Here is a 13,560-nt window from a genome sequence, read left to right as displayed (position 1 = left end):
GTGTAGGTGTGTGTGTGTGGGTGGGTGTGTGTGTGTGTATGTTATTTGATTCTAGTATCGTACTTCAATGTGGAAGTACTGGACTAGTTCCACTCAAGTAAAAAATATATCATGGTAATGCACCTTCATGTTGGTATAAATATGTAGACTTATACAATTCTTATACTGTATAGCCTATATAGCAATACTGTATCGTTTTATATAACTATTGCCAAATTTGTAATTTGAGAGTATAAAAAGTGTATTTGCATAAATAATCACACGTTTTCTTGCTTATTATCACCAACTGCGTCAACAGTCTCAATCTTCGGCTCGTAATGTAATTGCTCGTCAATTTTATAACACTTCCCTTCACTTTTACTGTCCGTCTCAATTAGTTGTTTTTTCTCTTCTTCGATTGTAGGTGGCGTCACACAATTGTTTAAAGCATTTGCTTGACCTGGAACCGTTAATGTATTTCCATAGGAAGAGAAACTAGACTCAAATTGGTCCATAGATGGTCTGCGACTATTTTCTCGACTTTGGCTACGGAAAGATTGCGACGCTTGCCCAATAACCTTTTTCAGTTTGTACAAACGCCATGATCGTTGGAGAACTTTAGCGGCAGTGGATCGTTTTTTGATTTGCATCGTGGTTGTTGTTGGTTTATAGTTTTCTCTTCCGGGGAAAGACTCATTAAACCGCTCTTGCATCTGTTTCTGTAGTTGATTAAATTCTTCTGTTTCCTCAATTGAACCAAGTACACGCTTTGTCAACGCGTACAATACGTCCAAGCAATGTAATTTCGTGTCGTCGTAGATCGGCAAATCGAGACCCGCAATTTTTATATTGTTTGGCTTTGTAAGCCTCAGCGGAGGACCAAGTTCATTACAGAAGTCAGACAAATTTTCATATGCAATGAATTGAGTTGCTAAGGGATCGAACTTTTCCCAAATTTGGTAAAACATGACGAAGTCGTCTTCTGTAATTCCGACTTCTTCTTGTGCATGAGCTTGACTGAAGTTTTCGAGTATAATGGCAATATACATATTAATAACCACAAGATATGTAATAATTAGGAACGACATGAAGTATAAAATAGCAAATGTTTTGCTTCCGCAGTTTCCGTTTGGATAGCCACCGTAATCGGGATCACAATCTGGTGGTGAAGTGAGCAAAGGCTCTAAAACGTCGTTCCAGCCGGCAGATGTCGCTACTCGAAATAGCAACAGCAGACTGTTTGGCCACGTCTCAAAGTTCACCACGTCGTCCAGTGCCCCATCGTGCTTTACCCGACTAAACTGTACCATACCGATGATAGAGTATATAAATATAATAAGGAATAATAATGCTCCAATGTTGAATAAAGCAGGCATGGAGATAACCAGAGCAAAAAGTAATTTTCGAATTCCTTTGGCGGCTTTGATTAGTCTCAACACTCTACCAATTCGAAACAGTCGTAGAACTCGAAGCAACGTCGGGTTGATAATAGTGCCTGACAGAACGTCACTTAGTAAGATTCCTAGAATTGAAATGAAATTATAAAATAATTTAAGAGATTTATACCGTTTGGATAGAGTCAATAAATATTTCTAAAACACAAAAAAAGGTGTGTAACGAATAACTAGATAACGTTCAGATTTTTGAATATTTATTGAATACTGGGGAAAAATTGAAAAAGAAAGATGGTTAAGAGAACTTCCCTCCCCCCTCCCCCCGTTTTCAAACTTTCAAAAATCTGTATCTCATTTACCGTTCCAAGTTTTCGTCAAGCATCGGTTTTATGTCTTAGAAAAATCAGTTGTCCACATATCAAAACTGTTTTTCCTCCGGAGCCTAGCTTTAAAGCTCTGTCCACACTACCAAATTTTATTTGACTAAAAACTGTTGTATGCCCATATCTAGTGATGATGTGCCTATATATGGTCATGGTGTTATATCGTTATAATTTAAAAGATATATATTGTTTCGATAGAGTCGATAAATATTTCGATTCAAGTATTTCAACTTAAATATGCAGTCAAATCATATTTAAGCTGATTATGAAAACATGGTAGAATTTATATGTAGTTGCTACATCAAGATAGTAGCACACATATTACACAATCGGTATGTAAGTAAAGCAAACTTATTAATTTATATAAAATAAATTATGGACTACCGTAATAATTTAAATACATAATTAAAAATTCCACGCACCTATGATAGATAGTGTGACAACAATAAAGTCAAACGCGTTCCAAGGAACTTTAAAATAATGCCAACGCAATCCGATGAGTTTCATCGTTGCCTCAATCGTAAAAATGATTGTGAAAATGACATTTAAAATTTGCAGAACGTCAGTGATCTTCTGGGCTTGCTGGTAATGTTCTATCATCATCGCAATCATGTTCAAGAAGATGATACAAACGATAGCTATCTCAAACCGGGTGCTTGTTGTCAATTCATACATGTAAATTTGTATTCGATTCTGTTGAAATAATAATTAGTTGTAGATAGTTTTATACTATAAATTGTCACATGTAAACGATCTCTAACAGATTATGTTTAGTCACATAGCCATTTAGTAATAGCTAAATGGTTTGTATTTTTTATTTATTTATAGATTTTTAAATTAAATAAAATTAATTAATTACAATATATATTATTGTTAAAAGATCAGACAAATATATAAAACATTAAAGCCATGCTCCTGAGGGCAACATTGATATGTTGTACAACTAATTCTTCTAAAACACAAAATCAAAGTGGGTGACGATAACTAGATAGGCCTAACGGTTAGTGAGATACAGATTTTTGAATATCTATTGAATACTGGGGAAAAATCGGGGAAAAAAGATGGTTAGGCAATCTCCCCCCCCCCCCCCCCCCCGTTTTTAAACATTCAAAAATGTGTATCTCAATTACCGTTCCGAGTTTTATGTCTTAGAACAATCAGTTGTCAACATATCAAAGCTGTTTTTCCTCCGGAGCCTAGCTTTAAAGCGCTGTCCACACTATCAAAATTTATTTGACAAAAAACTGTTGTATGCCCATATCTAGTGATGCCTATATATCATTTTATGTCATCATGACCATATTTAGGCATGTCACATGTTTTTTTTTTCAAATAGAATTTGATAGTCATGACAGGTCTTAAGGAGAGCTGACATTGCTCAATATGGAACCCTCGAAGTCCGTGGTCAAGATCGGAGTTGTTTTGAAGCTTTAAATTGTGGTACTCTGCATATATTTGAACCCATTATCATGACTGGGAGGAGAGCACCGTTATTACCAAGTGCATACACAATTATTAACATCAAATTTAGTTATAATGTAACATTTCTTCAAATTAACATGCACAACTAATCAATGTACAGGTTTCATGCAAGCATGCAAGTCGAGTGTCCATTTCGAGTACTGGATATTATGTAAATTGAAAAGTTTGGTGCGATGGCCAGCGCTAAACATTCCAGTTTTCATAAACAGTTTTAGGCCTATAAAAACGACAGAAAAGACAAATAAGTCGACTCTCCAATCTGAAGTGTCAATATTGAATACAGTAAGTTGGGAAAAAATATAACCTATGGAAACATCTAGGAGAAATAATTTTAGGCTAAAAGAATATCACTACATTGTTTCTAAAATGTTGCCGTTAAATACCGTATCTATTTAATCTACTACCATGCTCACAATAAAGTTGTTTTTCGAAATTCAAGAGAAGTATTGTAACTTTTTTTAACTAGAGAAAGGATCGTACAAACTACATATTGTATAACAAAAATGTTATACAAATGAGTTGCAACTGAACTGAAACTCACTACTATGATCGGCAGGTTCATTTAGATTTCATTAATAGATTGTAAAATATAACCTACACTTGGGTTTAATTACATTAGACTGCATATTGTGTAACACGAAGCACAATGGAATAGCACAAATAAAACAGTTAGCACTTTGTTTTGATTAAATATTTTTTATTTTGAAGACACAAGCTTTCTCTAGCTCAAGCTAGTTTCTTCAGGTGAAATTAAAATACTTTCAAATCATTAAGAACTACAGCCAATCCTCATTGATTGGCGTATTTCCAAGACTTAATTAATTCCTCTCTGTCTGCGGAAAATTACGAGCTTTTTGTTGATGCACCAGTAAAGGGTTTAACTAGATGTATTTCCCCAATCTCCAATCACTGAAAACTACTGAAAACTCACCCTTATAAAGACCCAACTATTTACAGTTGGCCAAACGCATTTTAACATTTGTTCACTTGCAGGCCTATGAAGTTTTGTGGATGTTACCACATTGCTATGCCTAGATGTTATCAAAAAAGGTCATGAGCAACATTTACACAGTACGCTCACATAATATAGATATTGATGGCTTACCGTAGGTTTCTTTAACTGTTTCTTTGGCTTGCGGATTCCTATTCGACGCATCGTCGAATAATAATTTTTCTGATTATTCGTCAAAAACATGTCGAGGGTATTGTCTCCTTCATACTATTATTAATACACAGATAGAAAATTTAAAAGTTTTGAATACAAATATATTTATATAATATTATAATATAATAAAAACAATATAAAATCAATCACGATTAGGCCTATGTTGATTTACGAAAATAACTTCAGTCAATCAATATGACTTTATCGGGCTTTGTGAGCTAACATAGGTTGTTGTCATGACAATGTTAAGTTATGAAGTAAGAGGAAACAAAAATCACACACAGATAAAACAGAGTGAAAGCAAGAAATGATAAAGCTAAAGTGTATTTACAAGAATTTAAAAAAAAAAAAACAGAAATTCGTTTCAAAGACTTATGGTAGTGCCCGAATTCAGTCAGTGATTGATTGGGGGCAGGGCAAAAACACAATTCGTTGGAGAGTAAAACAAAAATGTAGGCCTATATGTTTTCTACATATTAGTAGACTCCAAAATCGATTAAATAGGCATTTGAAACCCTTAAATTGTCATATTTTTCCGGGCTTTCGCTCCCGTGGAACAGTTTCGAGAGATTTTGAGTGACGCCCGACCAGCCAACTTTTTTCGTCTGGGACATCAGCTCCCACCCCCCGTCGGGTACCTCGGACACCCGTCGGGCAAATCCTAGCGCCACCACTGGATAAACTCGGATCATGTGACAAGTGGATCTGTGTAAATACATCAGTTTCCCTAAAGAAGTTTCTGAGATAGCAACGAAAGCTAGTAAAGTAAGCTATATTTTATTCAAATTAATTCCAATTACAACAATATCCAATTGAAATTATGAGCATTGGAATATTACCATATATTTTCGACGATGTTTTGGTTATCATTTAAACTATTCAACTATATAAACATTTAATAAATTTCTTTTTGTTGTATCTAAGCCTGTTGTTACAACCGCTAATGTAGTAACAACCGTTAATGTAGCACACTCCACAGCTTATGTAGTGAAACTCCCCGCTAATGTAGAAACCTCAACAGCTTATGTAGTAAAGAGAAAATCAACCCTAGTTGTAGAACGCTGAACAGCTAATGTAGTAACTAAAATTGCCTCACAACTATTGTAACTACTATCGCCAGCTAATGTAGAATATAGTATAACATCTTATATGAAAGGAGCTTATAATCGAGGTTACTAGCTTTGAATTATTACGTCCTTTAAATTACAGGGGCGGATTTGGGTTCACATTTTGGTAGGGAGGGGGGGTCACATTTTTTCATAAAAACCCCAAAAAGAAGAGTATCCGGGTCCTCCCCCGGGAAAATTTTGTTTCCTAGATGGCGGGAAATGAGTTTTCCCGACTTCTAATTTTTCCATTGTTAACAAAGAAATTCAGCTCATGGGTCCTGAAAGGGTAGGTCTAGACTTTTCTTCTTTTTTTTCTGATTTTTTTTTTCCAAGATCCGCCAATGAATTATTATGAGAGAGAGAGGGCGGTATACACTTTCTCTAAGGAGACGTTCTGTTTATCAGCTTCGCAAAATTTTCAATAAAATCTTGGATTACGATTGAAAATTTACAGTGAAAAATTATACAAAGTATTTAGTATTCTCAAGGAAAATCAAGGTAAAATGTATTTCAGTTTCTTGTGAAAAATTGTACGAATTCTCTACTTCAAAAATGACAACGATTGACAGCTCAAACGTCCCGCCTAAAGATCATGTGACCCCAGACGCGGGTACCCGTGACGTTGCTAATAAGGTGAAACCAGTGTTCATGAAGGTTGATGAGGTGAACACAACAGGAGATTCGTATGTGGAACCTCAGGATATATATATAAAGTATCAACGAAAACAGTTGAATGCCGAAATATAACAGGTGTACAGCGCATTAAGAATTTATGGAGACTTTATATAGACTCACATCAAGACAGCGTTTGCCTAATAACAACTGGCGTATATCCGAGGAAGGAATATGACAATTATATGATAGGAACCCATACCTACCGTACGATACGGATGCTACCAGTATTGTTGTGAAAGACCTACCACTATCAGTAGCAGACGAAGAAATTAAAACATCTCTTTTGCGATTTAACTGTAAAACAACGGGGACCGTACAACGTATGAGGCTGAGAGTCGTTGGGCTATTGACAAGTTGCCTGAATGGAGATCGGGTGCTTAACGCGGAGATCCTTAAAACACCATTACCAAGGTTTGTAAATGTCTTAAACTTCAAAACCAGAATTTTTCACATTGGGCAAGTAGATGAGAGGGTGAAGTGCTCGAATTAAAGTACGGAAATAATGAGGCTAAAACATGTACAGACCACCTCGTTTGCCATGCCTTTGGATTAGAAGATCATCGAAGGGACCAATGCAGCGCAGAAAAACTGTTGCAAGATGACTCTAGCGAAAAGCTCATTCAAGAGATGTGGGAACGTGTAGTAGAGGAAAAGAGCGTGGTCACTAGTGAAGACGAATGGACATCAAGCGTAAGCGAGGAGAGTGAAGAAGGCGATCAAAAGCAATGTGAACCAATAAATGAAAACCAACAGAAACAAGGGAAGATAACTAGCTTCATGAAATCCTCATCTTGGTCTAATAAGCAAGTGAAAGAGAAAGAAAACAACAAGAATGAATCAAAAGACCAATTTGAGTCAGAGAAAATCTCCCCAACAATGCCTGGAACGGAAAGATGACGAAAATCAAGCAAAAGTACGAAAAATAGAAAAACCAAATAAATTGTAAAAAGACAACAAATAAACAAACAAAAAACGCTCGATTGCGTACCCTATGCCTAAAGTGATGAATTCACCATTGTAAAATAATCGTTATTATTATCATTACCAATACAATACAATGCGCAATTTCACTAGCAGTTGCCCCAAAGATGACGTCTTTGTCATAATTTTTAATATACTGCAATTATTGCTATCATTGTCCTTTTCGTTATTATGGATATCTTCATATATAGATGCATGTATTTATGTGTTTGTATGTATATGTGACCTATTGCCAGGTTCATTAATTAGTTGTGTCACTAAAGTTGGCCTTACGATATATACGTACGACAACGATTAATGCAATCTGTATAAAAAAAAATTTAAAAAAATCATATCCGACCGTATGACTAACGCCAATATTCATTTCGTTTCCTTAAACGTAAGAGGTGTACGTAACATAAATAAACAAAGACAGATACTGAAGTGGTGTAAAGATCAGAAAGCTGATGTCATATATTTACAGAGAGACACATCATACACCAGAATTATTCAATAAACTTCATTTATTATGGAATGGTATTTGTACGTATAGCACTGGATATTCAAATAGTGCGGGAGTATCAATTTTATTTTTAAAAGATTTAAAATTTTAAAAAATAAATGAATGTATTGACAAAAATAAAAGATACATTATGCTAAAAGTTGAAATCAATGGTAAAATATATGTTCTTGTAAATGCAAATTCTCCTAACAATTGTAAAGTGAGAAGCACATATTTCAGAGAGCTAAATAAGACTATTTCAAATATGGTGGATTTAAATAGTAATATAATTATCAACGGTGGGGATTTAAATTGTATCCTCGATAGGAAATGGGATCAAAGAATAGTTGAGACAGAAAAGACGCCTTTGTCTTCGTACTTTAAAATTTTATGAAAAAAAAAAACTCACGCTAAATGATGCCTGGAGAGATAAAAATCCTCACAAACTCAGTTTACCTGGCGTAGGAAATGTAGCCAAATTTATAGAAGACTTGCCTACTGGTTGATTTCAAAAAACATTTGTGGCTACAATGAAGTTGTATCATGTGATATAAGGCCAGTCATCCTGACTGATCATCAGGCAATCTCAATTAAAATTGGGTTTGATAATTCTAAAAGGGGTCCAGGATATTGGAAATATAATAATAACTTATTAGTCAACACTGATTACCAAAGTGCTATTAGAAAATATATTATTAAAACTCTCGGCCCAGATTTACTCTGGGAATTAATAAAAGTCAGAGTTAAAGACCTTTCTATTTTTTATGGCAAAAATAATTAAAAAAAATAATGAAAAAAACAAAGAAAAAGTGAAACTACAAAACCAAATTAAACAGCTAAATGATTCACTTGTAAACAAAGTAATTCCAATGAAAGCATTGAGGAAGAATTTGAAGAAAAAACAAAAATACTGGAAAATATTTATGAAAATGAAACAAAAGGTGCATACATACGTTCAAGAATAAAATGGATGGAAGAAGGCGAACGTAACACTAAATACTTTCTCAGTTTAGAAAAAAATAACGGAACGAAAAAACATATCAAAAGTAGAAAAAACTCAGATGGTGCTGTGTTAACAGACACAGATGAAATTCTACGAGAGGAAGTCAAATTCTATAAACATCTATATACAAATAAGGGGATATCCCTTAAGAAAATCAACACCTATAAAATAAAAGTAAACAGTTTATCTGAGGAAGAAAAGGGTTTATGTGAAGGTATCATGACTATAGAAGAATGTGATGAAGCCATACGAAAAATGAAGTTAAATAAAGCTCCAGGATGTGACGGTCTGACCGTTGAGTTTTACATTTATTTTTGGAAAAAAATTAAACAAATTGTTTGTAATGCAATTAACGAGTGTTATTTTAAAAATGAAATGAGCCATACACAGAAACCGGGTGTAATAAATTTATTATACAAAAAGGGGGACAAACAATTATTAGAAAATTGGCGTCCTATCACATTAATAAATACGGATTACAAGACTTTAATACAAATTTTATGTTCAAGACTTAATGAAGTAATTGAAAGTGTTATTAACAATGACCGAAAAGGATACATTAAAGGGCGCTTTGCTGGGGAAAATGTTCGGCTAATTAATGATGTTCTTCATTATACGGCTGAAAAGGAAATGGAAGGTGCTATTCTATCCCTTGATTTTAGAAAAGCTTTCGACTCTGTCTAGGGAATTTGTATTTAAGGTATTAGAAAAATTTCATTTTGGAGACTCTTTTCATAAATGGATTAATACAATTTATAATAAGACAGAGTGTGTCATTGTTAATAATGGATGTACATCTGAAAGTTTTGAAATGAGTGGCATTAGAGACAGGGTTGCCCACTGTCGGCTTTGTTATTTATTCTGGTCGTGGAAATGATGGCGTGTGATATAAGAAATAGTGCAAATTTTAAAGGAATATCAATACCTAGTCAAGGAAAATATGAGGAATTGCATATTGCACAACTTGTAGATGACACTGTACTGTTTGTCGGAAATGAAAAGAGTATTGAGAATGGTCTAAATATTGTTGGTAATTTTGGTAAAGTATCTGGAATGAGTCTAAACAAAGACAAAACAAACGCCATATGGATCAGAAAAAATAAAAATAAAAATGAAAAACCATGTAGCCTAAATTGGGTAGATGAACCAATTAAGATTCTAGGTATATATGTGGGATATAACAATAAAAAATGTGAAGAATTAAATTGGGGTAGTTGATAAGCTTAGAAAGGTTGCTCAATACGTGGAAAGGAAGAAACCTAACGTTTTTTGGCAAGGTTACAATAAGAGTTTGGCTTTGTCTAAGCTTACGTACAATGCTTGTATAAGTGATTCTGAGCATGTCAAATATTTATGTGACAAGTAACACGGGCCTTGATACTATACCTTCTTTTTATTTTAATGTTATAAAATATATATATATATATATATATATATATATATATTATATATATATATATATATATACGTCATAACCCACTAAATCACTACCATTTTATCATATTGTGTATAATTTATATGGCTATATATTTTATATTTTGCTTGGACGAAGGGCACTGCTTTGTCCGAAGGTGAGACATTTCTATCTGGCTGTTTAGTGGCTACATTGTTTCTGGTTCATTTTTATATGCTTTTAAGCGAATAACATCACCGATGTTCACTGCCTGCTAAAATTTGATATCAATACGACTAACAGAAATTAAAATAGTGACCAATTAACGGACAGACTGACCGATCCACCTACTGATGAATGACTGACCGACACTAATAAACTGCCTGCTAAATTTGAAACCAATAAGAATAACAGAAATTGCAAAAACAGTTGTTAAATGTAATTGGGAACTACCTAAAGCTACATGAACAATGTGAGACCATTATTAAGCCTTACTGATTAGTGGTTGCCGAGATGAGCACCCGATATCATATATGGATAGGTGGCCATTTTTTAAAAGGTGCCCTCACAGGTTTACTTACCATATGCTTTCCATTAATGTGCAGATGTGCAGACAACCTGATTTTAGTCCCTCGCATGTTTTTCAGCCAATGGTATTGTAACATTGTAATATTCTACATTAGCTGGCAATAGTAGTTACATTAGCTGTGAAGCAATTTTCATTACTGCATTAGCTGTTGAGCGTTCTACATTAGCTGGGGTTGATTTTCTTTTTACTACATAAGCTGTTGGGGTTTCTACATTGGCGGGGAGTTTTACTACATATGCTGTGGAGTGTACTACATTAACGGTTGTTACTACATTAGCTAATGTTTTCTACATTAGCGATTGTAAAACCTGTGTTGATCTTAAGAAAATTGATCTGTGTTGTTTTTAGAATACTTTACTAGTGGCAAAGTACAACACTGTACTTTACCTTTTTCTTTAGTTTATTGAAATTGTCGATGATGACACCAATGAAGAGATTTAATGTTAGGAATGAGCCAAGCACGATAAAAATGACGAAAAATATATAAGCGATAAAATTTGACTCTCTTGAAGGTTGTTTGTCAATCTGAAGAAAAAACCACAAAAACATAGGCATACATACTTACACATTTTCATACACATCAAAATTCATCCGTATTAATTTCACTAAATTGTAATTCCTGATGATCAAACAAAGGTCAACAATGTATAATTAAAAGGACCATTGGTACTAAATTCCTATGACGTATAATCAGTCAAATATGTTTTATTTATCTCATTGCATCTTCTATACTACATTTGTTTAAGTCATCGGATGAATATACATGTTTCTATTATGCGTTGACAGATAAATATTCATTATTTGGCCATACGTCATCAAAAGAATACTGATTATTAGAACCATTTAGACTACTTTTCCCTTCAGATAAATAGATAAATAAACTTTGTTTCAAATCTGCCATTCAATAATTATGCATATCATCGTCATCTTAAGAATTCGTTGTTACTTTTCAATTGGAAGCCTTCCGTAAATAAAGAACAACATCCACATTAGTATTTTCTGTAATAATTTGTTGTGCGTATTTATAGGTAGAGTTACGGTACTTTTTTAATATTTTGTGATTCCACAAAGTTTGGTAGATAATGTTACACAATTATTTACCCCTCTAGCGTCCACACTCGCCTGCATGACTTCCATCCAACCTTCAAACGTAGCCTTTGGAATCAAACACAATATTATTTAGGCCTAAATCCTTAAAATCTCTATATCAGTGTCGTAACAGCTACGAACTCTCACTGGCTGAGAAACCCAGGTATTAAAGGACCTCGGGATATCTATCAGCATTTTTGCCACATATATTGGCCGAGTGGGGCCTTTTTAAGGAGCACTAAAGTGTGAGAAACATCAGAATACTTCTTCAAAACGTTAAATACGCCGAAGCGGCGAAGTGTTCCCGCCATGATAGTATGGCCGGCTCCGCAGATTTCTTAGCCAGGGCCTTAGACCTCTTCGTTACGCCACTGCTCTATATTGAATAACTTTGGTGATAAGTAAACATTGTTGTTATCGTTGCAATCATCGTCCTCGTCCTTGTCGACGCCATCTTCATAATCGTAATCGTTATTTAATCATCATTGCCGTCAACGTCATTATCACAAATATTTACCTTTGTCATTGCTGTTGACGCTGTTATCGTTATCGTTGTCATCGCTATTGTTATTGTTGGTGTTGATGTTGTCAAACGAATTCGATGTCAACAAACTATTTAACTATTTAATTTAAACTACTCACCACTTGGAAAAGCGCGACAAATCCGTTGATTACTGTATCAAAATTGATATTTGAATTTGTCCATGTATAGTTTTTATAAAGGCATTCTGTTTTGTTGTCGACAATATCAATTGGAAGAATTTCTCCATCATTATCTATGCATTTGTAGAATCTACCACCGAAAAACTGAACTCCGACGATACTGAAGATGAGCCAAAATACAATACAGACGAGAAGAACATTGACAATAGATGGGATCGCGTGCGCCAGCGCATTTACTACGATCTGCAATAAAATGTAATGAATCAAAAAATGACAATTGTCAATATCTTAAAAGTGAATGTGAACTGCAGTTGTCATTAATAGGCATATTTGCGGTAATTAAGTGCGTCACTCTTATTTAAAAATAAAAAGAATATGGTTAAAAATTAAGTTTATTGTTATTAATTTTTTTTTTCAATCCTTGTATCATTATATTTATATTCTTAAAGATAAATACAATTTTTTTTATTGTAAAATAAAATGGATGATGATGTATATACTGTATCAGTTTTTACCTTCATTCCCTGCCACCTTGATATAGCTCGAAGTGGTCTTAACGCCCTCAAAGTTCGGAGTGATCTAAAAGCGGTCAAATTTCCCAAACCAACAACATCAGCCAACAAACTTAGCACAGAAATCTAAATCAATAAGAAGAATATTTTAGAAATGTATTATTGTAATTTATTCGGTTTGAAATCGTCGAGATAAATATTTGCTTAGTTAAATTTTTAATAGAAATCTATATTAAATATACAATCAAAGCCTATCTTTGAACTATACATATCGGCAGTAGAACAATACAATTTTTAAAAGCGTTGAACTATAATAAACACTGTATAAACAAATGCTTACAATAACGATTATAAAATCAAGCCAGCACCAAAAACTTGAAAAATATTTCTTGAATCCTAGACCAACCCATTTCATGAACATTTCGAGTGTGAAAATGACAATAAACACGTAGTTTAAAATATCTAGAACATTTTCAAGTGTCTTCTTGCCTTCCAGGTATATATCCTCAAATGTCTAAATAAAGAAACGTATAAATTCAAGTTTAAATATATGTTATTTGATTTTTGAATGAGTCACGAGTTGGAACTTGGGACCCCCCCCCCAGGCGCCCCCCTCCCATTCGAAAACTTCGAAGCAAAAAAAATTAGGCTAGGCATATGCT

At 34.0% G+C, this 13,560-nt stretch overlaps 1 protein-coding gene across 1 annotated transcript in view; it reads right to left on the bottom strand.

Moving 5' to 3' along the window:
- Positions 1 to 6: 6 nt before the first annotated feature.
- Positions 7 to 13,560, bottom strand: part of LOC117121795 (sodium channel protein 1 brain-like) — a 23,675-nt gene continuing 10,121 nt past the window's right edge. Inside the window, exons 17-24 of the mRNA XM_033267109.1 lie at positions 13,239 to 13,412; positions 12,902 to 13,024; positions 12,366 to 12,629; positions 11,736 to 11,789; positions 11,022 to 11,159; positions 4,344 to 4,457; positions 2,179 to 2,449; positions 7 to 1,501 (exon numbers count right to left, since the gene is read on the bottom strand). Of these exons, the coding sequence (XP_033123000.1) occupies positions 258 to 1,501; positions 2,179 to 2,449; positions 4,344 to 4,457; positions 11,022 to 11,159; positions 11,736 to 11,789; positions 12,366 to 12,629; positions 12,902 to 13,024; positions 13,239 to 13,412 (2,382 nt within the window). The 3' untranslated portion in view covers positions 7 to 257. The remainder of the gene's footprint in view (positions 1,502 to 2,178; positions 2,450 to 4,343; positions 4,458 to 11,021; positions 11,160 to 11,735; positions 11,790 to 12,365; positions 12,630 to 12,901; positions 13,025 to 13,238; positions 13,413 to 13,560) is intronic.

Source organism: Anneissia japonica, unplaced genomic scaffold (genome assembly GCF_011630105.1).
Source record: "Anneissia japonica isolate Jap-2015-1 unplaced genomic scaffold, ASM1163010v1 scaffold1558_len139704_cov169, whole genome shotgun sequence".
NCBI lineage: Eukaryota > Metazoa > Echinodermata > Crinoidea > Comatulida > Comatulidae > Anneissia > Anneissia japonica.
Note: the sequence above shows the minus strand (reverse complement) of the source record. Positions and strands in the feature narration are given on the sequence as shown.